At 42.7% G+C, this 15,044-nt stretch overlaps 1 protein-coding gene across 1 annotated transcript in view; it reads left to right on the plus strand.

Annotated features, from left to right (window-relative positions):
* Positions 1-10,473, plus strand: part of SCIN (scinderin) — a 51,965-nt gene extending 41,492 nt beyond the window's left edge. The window contains exons 9-16 of the mRNA XM_009898919.2: positions 1,119-1,240; positions 1,424-1,514; positions 4,450-4,620; positions 5,153-5,330; positions 5,774-5,895; positions 7,605-7,682; positions 9,022-9,082; positions 10,125-10,473. Coding sequence (XP_009897221.2) covers positions 1,119-1,240; positions 1,424-1,514; positions 4,450-4,620; positions 5,153-5,330; positions 5,774-5,895; positions 7,605-7,682; positions 9,022-9,082; positions 10,125-10,258 — 957 coding nt within the window. The 3' untranslated portion in view covers positions 10,259-10,473. The remainder of the gene's footprint in view (positions 1-1,118; positions 1,241-1,423; positions 1,515-4,449; positions 4,621-5,152; positions 5,331-5,773; positions 5,896-7,604; positions 7,683-9,021; positions 9,083-10,124) is intronic.
* Positions 10,474-15,044: the final 4,571 nt, after the last annotated feature.

The raw sequence follows: 15,044 nt of genomic DNA on the forward strand, positions 1-15,044 counted from the left end.
GTGCTTCTGAAAGATGTTGTACCAGTCATCAGTAGAAATCAAACAACAGAAATATCTGCCCTTCTTCACAATGCCTTTTAAAGAGATACTTTAAATGTGATCCTTAGCCTAAAGAAACATTTCTAGCTCACATCAGCTGGAAATCTGAAATGAAAAAACTTACCCTTGGAGTCAAAAAACATTCTGTCTCTATGTATGTATCCAATCCTCTTTCTAGAGAAACCTTCTTTCACAGATTGCATTGGGTTGGAAGGGATCCTCAAAAGTAATCTTGTCCAACACCCCTGCAGTAAGCAGAGACACCTCCAACTAGATCAGGCTGCCCAGGGCCGCATAGGTCTGATTTGAATGCCTCCATTCTCCCCAGTGTCTCTAGTCCCTCAAGTAGCCTAGATGTGGGAGAAAAATAGGACTGTGCAGTCTTTCTAGATCTATCCATATCACTCTGCAGGAGTATCTTCAGACAACACAGGGCAGGTTTGGAATTGTACCAACACAGCCTGTTGAATATAGGTTTGTATGTTAGGATTCTGGAAGAAAAAGAAGGGATAAATACCTGCAGTCTCATTGATTCATTCTCTAGGTTTCTAATTTCATGCTTGGAATGGTTTGTAGGCTTGAGCCAAAACAGCTTAGAGCTGAAACATTTTGTACTTTATACTTTTATCACCATGGTATTGGAGAGCAGCAGTTAACTGAACTGAACTCTAGTGAATCAACCTGGAGGAAATCTGCCTGCCTGTTACCTGACTACAGTGTGCTCCTCTCAAAGGAAATGATAGTTCTGTGATGAATCAAAAAGTTGTGCCATTCATGTCATATTATCATCTTAAGATGTTAAGAAAATAAGTTCATCATAGCATGATGAGGTGAGCATGTGGGATTAGGCCATCAAGACAAAGAAAAATGTTCAGAGATGGCCTGTTGGTGATCATTATTCAGTCAGTCAGCGGGTGCAGAGTCTATGTGTCTACTTCATGAAGAATCCTTCCTGGGTTTATTCCACTACATTTGGGAGCAGAAGCAAAGGCCCCTCAAGGGGTGACACAATATATTGCTTCTTGGATGACTCTCGAGATGAAGTTCATCATTTCCCAGCGATTTCTCTGTTTCCCCAGATCTGGCGTGTAGAAAGCAGTGGCAGAGTTCCTGTGGGACCTGAGACATATGGACAGTTCTATGGTGGAGACTGCTACATTATCCTCTACACTTACCCTAAGGGGAAGATCATTTACACATGGTATGTTTGGTCAGCTTTGCACAGACCTCCAGTGTGTGGATACTATTTTCTGCTAACTTTATGTCCTTTTGAAAAGAACCACATGTAAATGCAGGGTTGTTTAGGGGGCATTTGTCATGCAGCGTAAGATCTGGATTGTTCTGAAACTGGACTTAGCTATTCTCTTTCTCCTTGTTTCCTCAGGCAAGGAGCTCATACTACAAAAGATGAACTCACTGCGTCTGCATTTCTGACTGTTCAGCTGGATCGGCTATTGAACGGTCAGGCTGTGCAGGTTGGTGTCCTTTGGATCCCATTCAGCAGAGCGTGCAATATCTGCACATTTCAGTGAGAAATGCAAGGAGGAGGTAGTGTGTGAAGCCTTGGAATAACAACTGGCCGTGTTCTTGTGGAGCCAAACACCAGGGCTCCTTTTAAAGTGGCCAGAGATTTCCCATTGGAGTCATCCTTTCTGAATGCAGATGGCCTAAAGAACACAGATGTAACACAGCCTAAACCTGCCTCTTCTTTCCATTGTCTTTTACTGTCTAAAAAGTAGGGTTTGGTCCTTCCTAGCCTTATAAACTTTGTACATGGTCAGTGGAGACTGAATGATAAGATCCTCCCAGAGCAACTCCCTCTGGAGGAGGTGTCTGGCAGGGTGATCACTGCCCTCTCTTTTTTGTTATGCAGGGTGATAGCTGCCCTCTCTTTTTTGTTATGCAGGAAGCTGTGATGTTGAGCCCAGACAAGACAACTGACTTTTAGACGGCCAAACCTGGGAGATATGAAAACCACATGATAGCTAGAACAGGCAAACCTGCCAGAACTGTGCCATAAGGTCTGGCTTGTCCTTGTCTTAGTGAGGAATGTAGCTTGGGTTTTCCCATCCCACAGTGCTTGCATCTCTGTGAAAGCAGGATACACATCCTGCCTTGCAGAAATGGTATGTGCACAGCCAGGTGCAGGACACTGGTAGCTAAAAGGTGTGATGAGATAAACTAGTCCCGGCATGGCTAGGGTGTGCGCTCTCCTTTCGTCACCAGTGAGGAGCACTGGGTGGGTGGAGAGGTGTTAGGTCTTCCCTTCACAGAAATGCTAGAGCTGGAAGATGACTAGGGACAGGCAGAGATTTTCTAGGCAGCAGGAGGTACACCTAATTCAGATGGCAGGCTATACTTTTTAGCTATTAATCAGTTATGATTGAAATTCTATTAAGGAAATATTAGAACACTTCTAGGTAATCATTCTTTGAAATACATGCTCTACATGTGGGCAGAGTTCAGCACAGTATGGCCCTGCCTCGTACCTAAGGCAAATACTAGCACTAAATAATCATAATATCACCATTAACAGCTGCAGTAATAATGTGCTTCAAAATCCTTTTTGTTAAAGCTGAAGGAGATCCATCTCACTGCAGTGGACATGATACTTGCAAGTACTTTCAAGCTGCAGTGAATTTAGGAGTACATATACATATACACGCATGTATAGACACACACCTGTATAAAGGCATGTAAGTATCTCTACATGGCAATCTAGAGCACATGACCCGCGCTGAACGTCTGCATTACCATGATTTGAAAGGTCTGAAAGTTCTGGGTTTGGTCACCAGATGGCACCACAGTACAGATGATGCTTAAAAAGGGCTTCCCCAGTTTGTTTCGCAGGAACGTAGAATCATAGAAACACCGGGGCTGGAAAGGACCTCTAAAGGTCATCAAGTCCAACTCCCCTGCAATGCTCAGATGCATCCTCATTAGATCAGGTCGCCCAGAGGTCGAACCTTACCTTGAACATCTCCAGGGATGAAGCCTCAACCACCTTTCTGGGCAACCTGTTCCAGTGCTCAACCACCCTCATTGGAAAGAACTCCTTCCTTACATCCAATCTAAATCTACTGTTCCCTAATTTGAAACCATTGCCCCTTGTCCTACCATTGCAGGCCTTTATAAACAGTCCCTCTGCAGCCTTCTTGCAGGTCCCCTTCAGGTACTGGAAGGTCTCCCCAGAGCCTTCTTTACTCCAGGCTGAACAGCCCCAGTTCCCTCAGCCTGTTTTCACAGCAGATGTGTTCCAGCCCTCTGATCACTTTCATGGCCCTCCTCTGGACCCGCTCCATCAGGTCCATGTCCTTCCTGTGTTGAGGGCTCCAGAGGTGGACACAGTAGTCCAGGCGTGGTCTTACCAGCTATGTTTCCCTCAGTAGTTAGGTGGTTTTGGTGTTTGGGTTTTTCTTCTGGTTTGTGGGTTTGTTTTTGTTGGGGTTTTTTTTGGTGTGTGGTGGTTGAGTCTGGGTTTAGTTTGTTGGTTGTTTTTTTGTTTTGTTTTGGTTTTTTTGCACTTGTAAAATCCTGCTGTAGCTTGGCACCTACAAGCATACATGTCCTAGGCAACTGTTCTGGTCTCTCCAGTGGTGAGATATGCAAAAGCACCTACTCCATGACCACTACCAGCCTGGCTGCAGCTGCAGCCACTCCTCTCTGCACCCTGCTGCCCCAGGACTCACCAGACAGGTCTAAAGGGCTGAGGTTCTCCACTTCTCCTCTGCTGGCTATGCAGCATGCCCCATGCCCTGTATTTCCCTTTCTTTCCAGGAGTGAAAGGCAGGGAGTAGCAGCCCTCCACCTTGGCAGGAAGAACAAATGGTTGTGCACAAATAACTCTAATCATATGTTAACCTGAACCCAGTTGTTCTTCATAGCTGAATGAGGGTTTTGAGATTGCAACAGTACCTACCTTTTGCATCTGCAGTGGAAGTTCATTTTTGCTCTCCACGCCATCCTCTGCAAGATACATTTATGCCCATCTTTTCCATTCTCTTCCAGGTAAAATTCCACATAGAAGTAATTAACAGGATGGGCAACTATTCTCTTTTGCTTAAATACAGGGCACCTGTAGTTCCAAGATAGTTTTTCAGAGGAATGAAGTCACTGTATAAAACTCTGTGAAATGACAGTTCCTTTGGCAATTTTCTGAGTACAGTAGATAGCAGCCATTTTAATCAGCTAAACATTATGTTAGAAATTTGAATCTTGTCTTTGTGTTAGCATGATTGACAAAAAATCTCAGGAATGCTCCAGCTTTAATGTGTCTGAAACTGTATTCATAATCTTCTCAGCTTGCCACTTCTCATTCTGGCTAACACGCGTAGCACGATTGGCTAAGGACCCAAAATAACTGCCTGTGTCCTTTGGTTTCTTTTACTGCCTTTCTATACATATGTATAGATCCGAGTCAGCCAAGGCAAAGAGCCTGCACATTTGCTGAGCCTGTTCAAAAACAAACCACTGATTATCTACAAGGATGGGACGTCCAAGAAAGAAGGTCAGAAACCTGCTCAACCCACACGACTCTTCCAGATCCGCAGGAACCTGGCAGCCATTACTAGGATTGCAGAGGTAAGGTCACCTGCTAAGTAAACCATGGGAAATACTACAGCTGCCACCAGCCTCTCTGACTAATCTTGTTGGATAGCCACACCTGGTAGGAACACACAAGTCCAGATCAAATCCACTGCTCCATGAGACCAACCCATTTAATAAATTAAAGAGAATACGCTGTAACTGGCTGCAACCAATCTACATCTCTCAGAAGAATCTGTAAGAAAATGTGTAGCCAACAGTCAGCTGACAAAGAATGGACCAAAAATCAGCAATATTTATGAGGCAGTCTTTTCTAATCCATGAAACAGTCTTTCCTGCTTCATGAGATAGGCTTTCCTACTACCAAACACCTAAGTTTTGCCCTTCAAGTCAGTTCCTTCTCTCAAATTAGGTTCTTCTCTAATTTGTATCAGTATAAATCTTGAGAAAAAATGGAGAAAAAAGCATAGCTGATTAGCATCTATCTACACATTTTATATAAACATGCAAAATAGTGATCATGTCATTTGAAAACACAAAGAATAGAACAATTTCTCTTTTGATCTAGGTTGATGTTGACTCAACATCTCTGAACTCCAATGATGTCTTTGTTCTGAAACTGCCAAACAACTCTGGCTACACCTGGGTAGGAAAAGGAGCAAACAAAGAAGAGGAACAAGGGGCTCAGTACATTGCCAGTGTTCTTAAATGCCAGACTGCTAAGATTAATGAGGGCCAGGAACCAGGTTAGTATGAAGCCATGTGGTTGCTAATAGGCAACTGACAATTCACAGCACTGCATGGAAACACAGCCAAAGTGGGTTTTGAGATCGTGTATTTTATAGGAGGAAACATATACTGACCCTATCCCTATGAAAATCCAACCAGACCATGGAGATCTATCCAGGATTGCTGCCATGCCCTGGAAGTCTGTAGAAGGAGACAGTAGAAGGAGCTGCAGAGGAATGTGGTCCTTTCTTTACCCTGAGTGAAGGGAGGGTAGAAGGACATAGTGCATTGCTCCTTCTAGGTCTGCATGTGGTACCTTGTTAACTGCAGGAAGAGTTGTAAGAAAATGCACCCATCTCTGAGACAGAAAAGAAGAGACTGGGGATTCTAGAAACACTAACAAGCTAAAACATCAAATGTTAAATCCACTGCTGAATAAATTATGTATGGTGTGTTTCAGAGGAATTCTGGAAAGCACTTGGAGGTAAAAAAAGATACCAGACTTCATCACAACTCTTGACAAAGGCTGAAGACCACCCCCCTCGCCTGTATGGTTGTTCTAATAAGACTGGCAGATTTGTTGTGAGTATGAGGGATTCTTTCCTCTCTGTTTCAATCACACATTTTCTCATATATTTTGTCTTGGGAATCAGCAGGCATTAAGTTAATTTGGGGACCTGGCTTAGTTAGCCGTGCTTGGCAAGAACTAGAGAGTTGAGGTTTGCTGCTTTAAATGAATCCAAATGCAATGGATGGACAGAAGAGTTAATACTGCAGATGTTTGCACGCGGCAGCCTGGGACTAGAGGCTGGAAGATAAAAAGATAAGGTATTTGCCTAGTCAAAAGCAATTGTGTTCTTGCAGAACATTGCCAGACTGCTATCATTCCACTGAGAAAGTGCAGGTCAGTGCCTTGCCCCTTACATGTTAGATAGCGGTGGTGAGGGAAAGACATGTCCCCTTGCCAAAAATCCCTAGCAGCCTGAAATTTTCCATGGAGATTTAAGACATGTAATTATGCCTCTAAGGTATTGGCCTGTGCCCAGGGAGGCAGGAAGAATTATTTCCTTAGCAGAAATACCCAGAGCTGTGCACTGGGTATCAGGCCTGTGATTCAGGCTTAATTACTTACCATATTCTGGGAGGGCAACTGTGTGTCAATGCTTGGCAAGAATGCAGTATTTTTTTAGGCAGGGGACTTAGTTGGCTACTATCTCTGCAGTTTCCTTAAGGCACAGCCCATTCATTTGGAGAGGGATAAAACAAACAGGATCCTTTAATAAGGGCTTTAAAATCTTATGAGAGTAGTAAAATGTATTCTAGCAAACTTCTAAAACACTCACGTCAAATACAGTAACAGGAACCAACCCCTAATAGTCTACTGGGACCTATGCACTCATTTGGCTTTTGTTTTAAATACCCTCCAAATTCTGAGAAATCCCCTCTTTCTCTAGCATTTCTCTAGTAACAGAGTCAGCATCATTATTGCTCACCAGAAGAGGTAGGTCAGATCACTCCTGACATTCTGGCCACCATAAAGGGAAAGGAAAGTTTTTTGCACCAGTTAGCATGACCAAGCATAGCCAGACACTTGTTAGTCCTTTAAAAGTAGAGGAGCTAGGCTCTTGTCAGTCATTTAAAAGTAGAGGGCTGACCACTACTTGCATTATTACCTCTTCTTCCTGTACGTGACATTAAACTGCTTTCCCATCTGTCTGCACAGCCATGGGAGAAGCAAGCAGCCTGCCTTTAGGGACTAATCCTTGGTAGTTTAGTCAACTGTAATGCCCCATTCTCAAGTGACTGGAAACCTTGCTTGGGTGTGTATTTCACCACTGAGCTCACCAGTACAAATCAAAGCAGTTTCTTTTCCTTATTAATGAATGTAAGCTGCAGGAATATAGCAGCTGATGTCAGCTGATTGATTTGGTTTGCCTCACATAAAGGACTATGGAAAATCCCCTGTCCACTTCTTCTGGCAGACCTCAGTTCCAACTTAACAATAATCACAACTAAAACATAAACCTCTGCCTCTCCTGGGGATATCCTATCAATTCTGACAACCTGAGAGCTGGTTTTATAGGACATGTGATTTGTTTTCTTTCAGTGAAATACCTTTGACACATTCATCAAATCGGTTTAGGGCCTGTCTCTTTAGGAAGAAAAAGAATTGCACACCAGCTTCTGGGCTTAGCCTGTTAAAAAGTATCTTTGGTCTGTGCAACATCAGAATATCTACGTAAATAGTCAAATACAAACAAACAAAATCCAAACCATAATATCTATTTTAGATTGAGGAGGTCCCAGGAGAATTCACTCAAGATGATCTGGCTGAGGATGATGTCATGTTGCTGGATGCTTGGGATCAGGTAAGCTGTGTACTTGATCACTGCTTTCTGTGGTAAAAAGGATAATTAATTGTTAACCACTTAGATCATAAGATGGGAGGGAAAATCATCTTTGTGAGAAGGGAAGAAGTTTTATTTTCCTTAAATTATACCAGGGGGAGCAATATTTTTGAGCTATGTGATGTGCTGGTGTGAATATTCATGGATGAATTTCCAAGCATAATGTGAGATCATGGTAAGCACTTCCCTTTAAAACTAAGGGAGGCTACAAGAGTATAAACTCTGGCAGTGTCCTGAAAGGCTGTCAGTAATGTTCTTAACTTTATCATTAACATTTATTAATTAAAAAAATAATAAGTTATTGCATAGACTGTCTTCCACAGCACCAAATTCATGTAGTAGCAGCAACTAGGGAAAAAACCTCACTAAAGAATGGGGTAAACACCAGCACCTTACACAGTTTGCTTCAGAACTGGGTGGAGGATGACAGAAAGAGTCTCTATCAGTTTCCTGGGTTCACTGAAAGCTGGAAATGTTGAGAGCTTTATGGATGACACACTCATAGCTTACTGTGAGTGTAAAGGACACATCTGTTTCTCAACAGTATTTTCTCTCTACCCTTGCTGTCCTTGGGAGGGCAAGAGGGAGGAGGCCACAGATCCCATGCTTCATTTGTCCTCTTCAGTCTAACCCTTAATGAAAAAAAGGCTGAGGTTTTTGGAAATGAGAAGGAAGGTGCAGGGCCCATGTGGGAAGGAGTGATATTGGAAGGTGGGTGGAAGAGCTGGACTGAGAGTAGTTGGGACATACTGGCTCAGGTAAGAAGGAAAGAAGTCTGGGACACGTAGCTGGTTTCCAAAAGGATCCTTGACAGGAAAAAAAGACAAATGTGGGGACTGCAGATTGAGGCTCTGGTAGCTGGGTCATTCACTGGGTTATAACTAGCAGTTACCTGGGGCAACACTGAGCACAGGGCACACACAAGGATTGATGCACACACGGGAACTCAAACCAGAGACAGCTCCTGTTCAGTGTTTTCATGTGCACCTAAAGACTGATTTCCATGGCAAATTGTAGAAGATATCTATGGAAAAGGTAATCAGAGTTCTTTTCATCAGACCTTGCATAAAGGTCTGGTCTTCTGGTGTCAACAGAGCAATGAGATTTCAGAGGACAGAACTGTAGTTACTCATAAGGGAACAAAAAGTCATCAGTTGTGGTTTGTGAGAGCACTGGATCTCTGAGGTCTTCTCACAGTGTATATTATTTCTTCTAGTGGAATCAACTAGTTTGTGTTTTACCTGCTGTACACAACTTCCTTATAACAATGTGGGAGCTGTATCTTTTCTCTCCTCTGCAGGTTTTTGTCTGGATTGGGAAGGATGCTAATGAAACTGAGCGAGAGGAATCCATTAAATCTGGTAAATCAAATCAATTTGGCAGAACTTTGAGTGAAGTAGCATCTGTATTACTTAAAGAAGTGGGGAAAAAAAGATGATGTGGAAGAAATCTAATTATGTTTGCAGTGTTTAAATGGGTTACTAATATTATTAGGTAGGAGGAGATTATTTTCTCCTTTAAATGTGCTTTAAAATTCATTTTTCTCTTACCTGTAAATTTATGAAGGATAGAATTAATCAAGGTAGTGTTATGAGACTGCAGTACTTTTTAAAGAACATATGGGAGAGCTTCATGGAAAGAAACTGCACTGTAAAGAGGAATAATTTTACAGGAGATACCTAGTGAGCTGCATGCCACACTAGTGTATATAGTCACAGGAAGGATGCTGACAATCCTCAAGTCCCTACATTGTAAAGAGGAATAATTTTAAAGGAGATACCTAGTGAGCTGCACCCCACACCAGTGAGCTGCATGCCACACTAGTGTATATAGTCACAGGAATGATGCTGACAATCCTCAAGTCTCTACACTGTCCTTCACTTAGTTAAAGCTGGAGGAGGAAGTTCCAACTGCAGAACAAATGAAGTCAGCTCATGTGGCGTACAGTCTCCTCTCTGGTGTAGTTTCACACAGATGAGCTGTTCTGACAGAGTTTGAGCTAGCAATGCTTGCAGATATTTCCCTGGAGCAGCTGGGGTTACCTGGCTGTGTTTCTGATAAGGACTGATGTCACGTTGTGATATCAAGGGAAACTATCAGCTGGGAAAATGGGACTGAATCTTATGCCATCTGCACAGCACCAGCAAATTCATTCTTCTGTTCAAGAGCCCAAACCCATCTGTTTGGCAACAAACTGATCAGAGCAATCCCTCTGTTTAAACCTTGTGCAAAGTTCCTTCACTGGCAGCTGGGAGAAACCTGATCATTTTGTGCCACTGAAATAATTTATTTGAACCCTGTATTATAGCAGCCCTGGGTTCTTTCAGTATGCCTTTGAATGTATTTTTTATTCCAGAGGAATGAACTAATGTGTTTCATATTTTATTCCCTCTCTGTCTTTAGCCAAACGCTATATTGAAACAGATCCTTCTGGCAGAGACAAGGGGACCCCCATTGTAATCGTGAAGCAGGGGCATGAACCCCCCACATTCACAGGCTGGTTCCTGGCTTGGGACTCCAACAAATGGAAGAACTGATCTCTCCAAAGAAGCTGCAGCTTCAGGCCAAAGATTGATCAGAGCCAAACTACTTCCTAGTATTTTTAAGCATAAGCTTCTGCAACAATGATGCACCCATTGTTACACCTTCCTGAGCTTTGATATATTTCTGTGAATAACTTACAAATTCTTAGCCCTGGAAAGGATAAATAACAATTGTAAATTGGTCAAAGGGGGGGAATAGGGGTTTTTTTTGTGTAGTAAATATGGAAAGTGCTACCAATACTTTGTTTAAACTATTGGTTCTTCACAGAGAAGCTGTGGATCAGTTTATTTTAATGTGCTAAAATGGACCAAATTTTGCCTTCACTTAAAAATCCAAACTAATGCCACAGAAATTCCTTTAGATTAAGGTTAGCATAATCTTGTGCAGAATTTGGCCTGGTAAAGGGCTAATTCTACATCTATTGCAAGGGTAGGACTGAACATGATAATCTCTGATGCAGAATGTGAGCTGTATCTAGCAGGGGGCAAATAAGGGATGGATGTTTTGATAAAGCTGTGCTTATATGTTTGTTTTTCTTCTTAGGACCTACATTTGCAGCTTCAGACCAAATGGCTGTGAGAATATGAAGCTGTTAAAGAGTTTTTTATGGGACTGTCTAGCTCATTGCCATAAACTTCTTCAGACTTACCTCTGTGAGCCTCCTCCAGCTCCATCAGATCTTTTTAACCAAAGCTTGAAAGCACACCGTAGTGCACTAGTGTTATTAAGTGGAAGCAGAGGAAGCAACAGCTTCAAAAATATACTCTGCCTTAACCAGACTGCACATAAGCCATACTTTGCCTCATTTGCCTTAGTCAGCAGTCCTTAGCTCTTTTCCAGCATGCAGACCTCTCATCTTGTCAGGTGCAGGATGTATTTCTACTCATTTTCTATGCAGATCTCACTCAAATAGCAAGTAACCAAGCATAGGGAACCCCCTTCTTTCAGTAGCATTCCACATCCTGGGAATTTGCAGTGAGTATGCACCCTAAAACATGGCCTTCTCTTTCCTCTCAGACACAGTCAGTAGAGCTTTTTTATTATTATTATTATTATTCTGGTGAATTTATGGGTACATTTTCCAAGTGTTTTTTATTGTAATTTAGCCAGAAAAGTCTAGTAAAGGCAGTAGGAAAAACAGTCTGCTTCAAAACCATAGCGCTGCTTTGATCACTTATCCTGTAATAAGTGTTTTAAACAACAGTTTGTACAGCTGTAAATCATGTCAATGTGGCTTTTTAATGAAAGCATGGCAGTGGTGTTAATTGCTCTTAGAAGTTAGGTTGGAAAATGCCATTTTAGACTTTTTTGTGTTTTGGTGGGGGTTTTTTAACGTGATTGCAGTTTTGGATCTAGGGAATGCAAAAGCGTGAGTCTAATCTCAGCTCATAATTGATACCCATGACAAAAGGATTGTGAAAGTAGGAGATTCATTAAAGGAGTTTGTTACCTTTAAATGTTTCTTTAAACCTCTGCTAATAGAACTGGGATGTACCAGAATGCAAATTTGTTTAAAATAAAATCACAAAAACCAGTGTTCTGTTTGCTGAGCTGATCTCCCTCTCTCTGACCAATTGTTGCTTGGTGCTTCCTCTGATACCTAGCAAAACTTTCTAGGAAACCCAGTAGGTACCTTCCTTTTTCACATGGAAGTTGTTTGGGTTTATTTTGATGCCATTTTAAAAGGAGAAGTTGTTTGGTTTGATGCCATTTTACAACGAGAAGTTGGGTTTACTTTGGTGCCATTTTACCCACTGGAGGGTTAACTCTTCCCAACAACTTGGAAGTGGCAAAGCAAAGGGAAAATGAAAGACCTGGGTGCTCATTAGCTTGTGATTTCATCTTTAGGAAAGATTGCCATTATGTTGTTATGAGACTCTTTGGGTTGGTTTGGTCTGCTTGCAAAAATGACTGCCTGCAGAAATGACTCTTAATAAAACAGGAGGAAAGAGCTGCATGCTGTTTTTAAAGCACAGGTCTTGCTTTTTGTTTGTGAGAGCAGATAAGATGTCTTTCTCCAGCTGGAAGGTGCAAAAAGACCTTTTCCATTCCTCAGACTATGCACTGCATGCAGCCACTGAGCAGCCTGTAATTACCTGGTAGCTGCCTTCAGCACGGACATAAGATTCTTCTCATTTTGATAAAATAACAGCTACAGTAGTTTCTGAAGCAAGCATTAGACAAGAATTGCCCTTCTTGCACATAACCATCTTCCACAACACTGAGGCCTGTGAACTGGCACGGCCTGCCAGCATATTCTGCAGCACTGTGAAGCCTATTTTCAGTTCCCTCACACAACACAGAGGAGCTTTTGTGGTCTCCTGGCCTGGCCATTTGGGTTTACAGTACATTGTCCTGGCACACTGATTACTGATTGAGCATTGAGAGCTCATAACAGAGCAGTGTTCTCAACTGGGCTTGAAGCACAACAGCTGCTAGCAACATTGTTCTTGGGTTTACTTGCTAGGGAGGAAGTTTATTTTTCATAGATGTATGTGCAGTACACACAAAGATGTCTTTCTTCCTTGCCCTCTCTAAAAGAGAGAGGGAAGGAGGACAAACAGGATGGACTATGAGTGAGCTTGAGCTTGGAAATATTAAAGGTGAGGGAACTGGGGTTGTTCAGCCTAGAGAAAAGAAGGCTCTGGGGAGACCTATTACTGGCCTTCCAGTACCTGAAGGGAGCCTATAAGAAGGCTGGAGAGGGACTGTTTCCAAAGGCCTGCAGTGATAGGATGAGGGACAATGGTTTCAAATTAGGGAAGAGTAGATTTAGATTGGATGCTAGGAACAAATTTTTTACCATGAGGGTGGTGGAACACTGGAACAGGTTGCTCAGGGGGGTAGTTGAGGCCCCATCCCTGGTGATATTCAAGGCCAGGCTCATGAAGGCTCTGAGCAACCTAATCTAGTTGGGGATGTCCCTGCTTACTGTAGAAGGGGTTGGACTAGATGACCTTTGGAGGTCATTTCCAACCTAAACCATTCTATGGTTAAGCTGTTTTCAATAAAATATTGATACATACAACTTTATGAATGCACATAACCTGTCAGTCTTGTTTCCAGAACAAATAGGTGCATACAGTACAGTCAAGCTCAGTCAAGAATAAACTGTATCACTGTATCACTGTGTCACACAGTAATAGCATGTTTCCACTATTCGTAATGGCAAAATCAGACCCTGAGTTAATAGTTTCATTGTGCTACTAAAGAGCAATCATCATCTTTTCATCTCTGTTTTATAGAGCTTAATCATAATTGAAAGATGTGAGGAATCCTTACAGCCAACAGGACATCATAACATGAGATAGCATTGGCAGTTTGCATAAAAAAGCATATTAGACTGGAACTACAGACTGTTCACAGAAGAGAAGCCAGCCACTGGAATCACTGCTCGAGATGCCCATTTTGACCACAGCATGTGGTGCTCTATAGCATCAGACCTGCTGTAAATAATGATGGTAAATATCAGTGAATTCAGTTGATGGTTTTATCTCTTGCCAATGCAGACTCACCCAGGCTTCACCTACAACAAGAAGGAAATGATGAAGATGGTAGACAGTGGGATTGTGGCACTGTCCCTCCCAGGAGAGCTAAGGAACAGTACAGAAAATAGTTTGCTCACTAGACTATAGAAGGAGTCTGTGGAAACACTTCTGGTTATAAACTTTGTGATCTGCTTCTTGTCATCTTCATTTTTACTGCATCTAAAGAGGCTAAAAGGAAAAAAAAAAACACCACCAAATGAAACAGGGCTACTATTTTTCATGGACTGAAGCTGCTCTTCAGAGTCCACTTCTCTACAGGAAAGCCTGAAAAATACTTCTAACTTTGCTTTAGGAATTGCTTCCTCAGCATTCCACCCCAAAGTTGTGCCTTTGTGGCTTAAATGAGCCACTTTGGCCATGGCAACCCCATGCAGAGCTACAGGCTGGGGTCGGAGTGGCTGGAGAGCTCCCAAACAGAGAGGGACCTGGGGGTGCTGATTGACAGCCACCTAAACATGAGCCAGCAGTGTGCCCAGGTGGCCAAGAAGGCCAAGGGCATCCTGGCCTGCATTAGGAATAGTGTGGCCAGCAGGAGCAGGGAAGTCATTGTACCCCTGTACTCTGCATTGGTTAGGCCACACCTTGAGTACTGTGTCCAGTTCTGGGCCCCTCAATTTAGGAAGGACATCGAGACACTTGAACGTGTCCAGAGAAGGGCAACAAGGCTGGGGAGAGGCCTCAAGCACAAGCCCTTGGAGGAGAGCCTGAGGGAGCTGGGATTGTTTAGCCTGGAGAGGAGGAGGCTCAGGGGTGACCTTATTGCTGAAGGGTGGTTGTAGCCAGGAAGGGGTTGGTCTCTTCTCTCAAGCAACCAGCACTAGAACAAGAGGACACAGTATCAAGCTGCACCAGGGGAAGTTTAGGCTGGAGGTGAGAAGAAAGTTCTTCACTGAGCGAGTCGTTCGTCATTGGAATGGGCTGCCCAGGGAGGTGGTGGAGGCACCATCCCTGGAGGTGTTCAAGAGGGGATTGGACGTGGCACTTGGTGCCATGGTCTAGTCATGAGGTCTGTGGTGACAGGTTGGACTCGATGATCTTTGAGGTCTCTTCCAACCTTAGTAATACTGTGATACTGTGAAATCTAAGTATATATGACCTAAATAAATAAATCAATAAATAATCTCATAAAACTAGAGGTAGCTAACACTTCAATGTGCTGACTTTTTGAATTCATGCTTCATTATTTATATATTTATTCACTCATTTATAAAAACAATAATTTCCCTTTTAC

This window comes from Dryobates pubescens, chromosome 4 (assembly GCF_014839835.1).
Source record: "Dryobates pubescens isolate bDryPub1 chromosome 4, bDryPub1.pri, whole genome shotgun sequence".
NCBI classification, from domain to species: Eukaryota; Metazoa; Chordata; class Aves; order Piciformes; family Picidae; genus Dryobates; species Dryobates pubescens.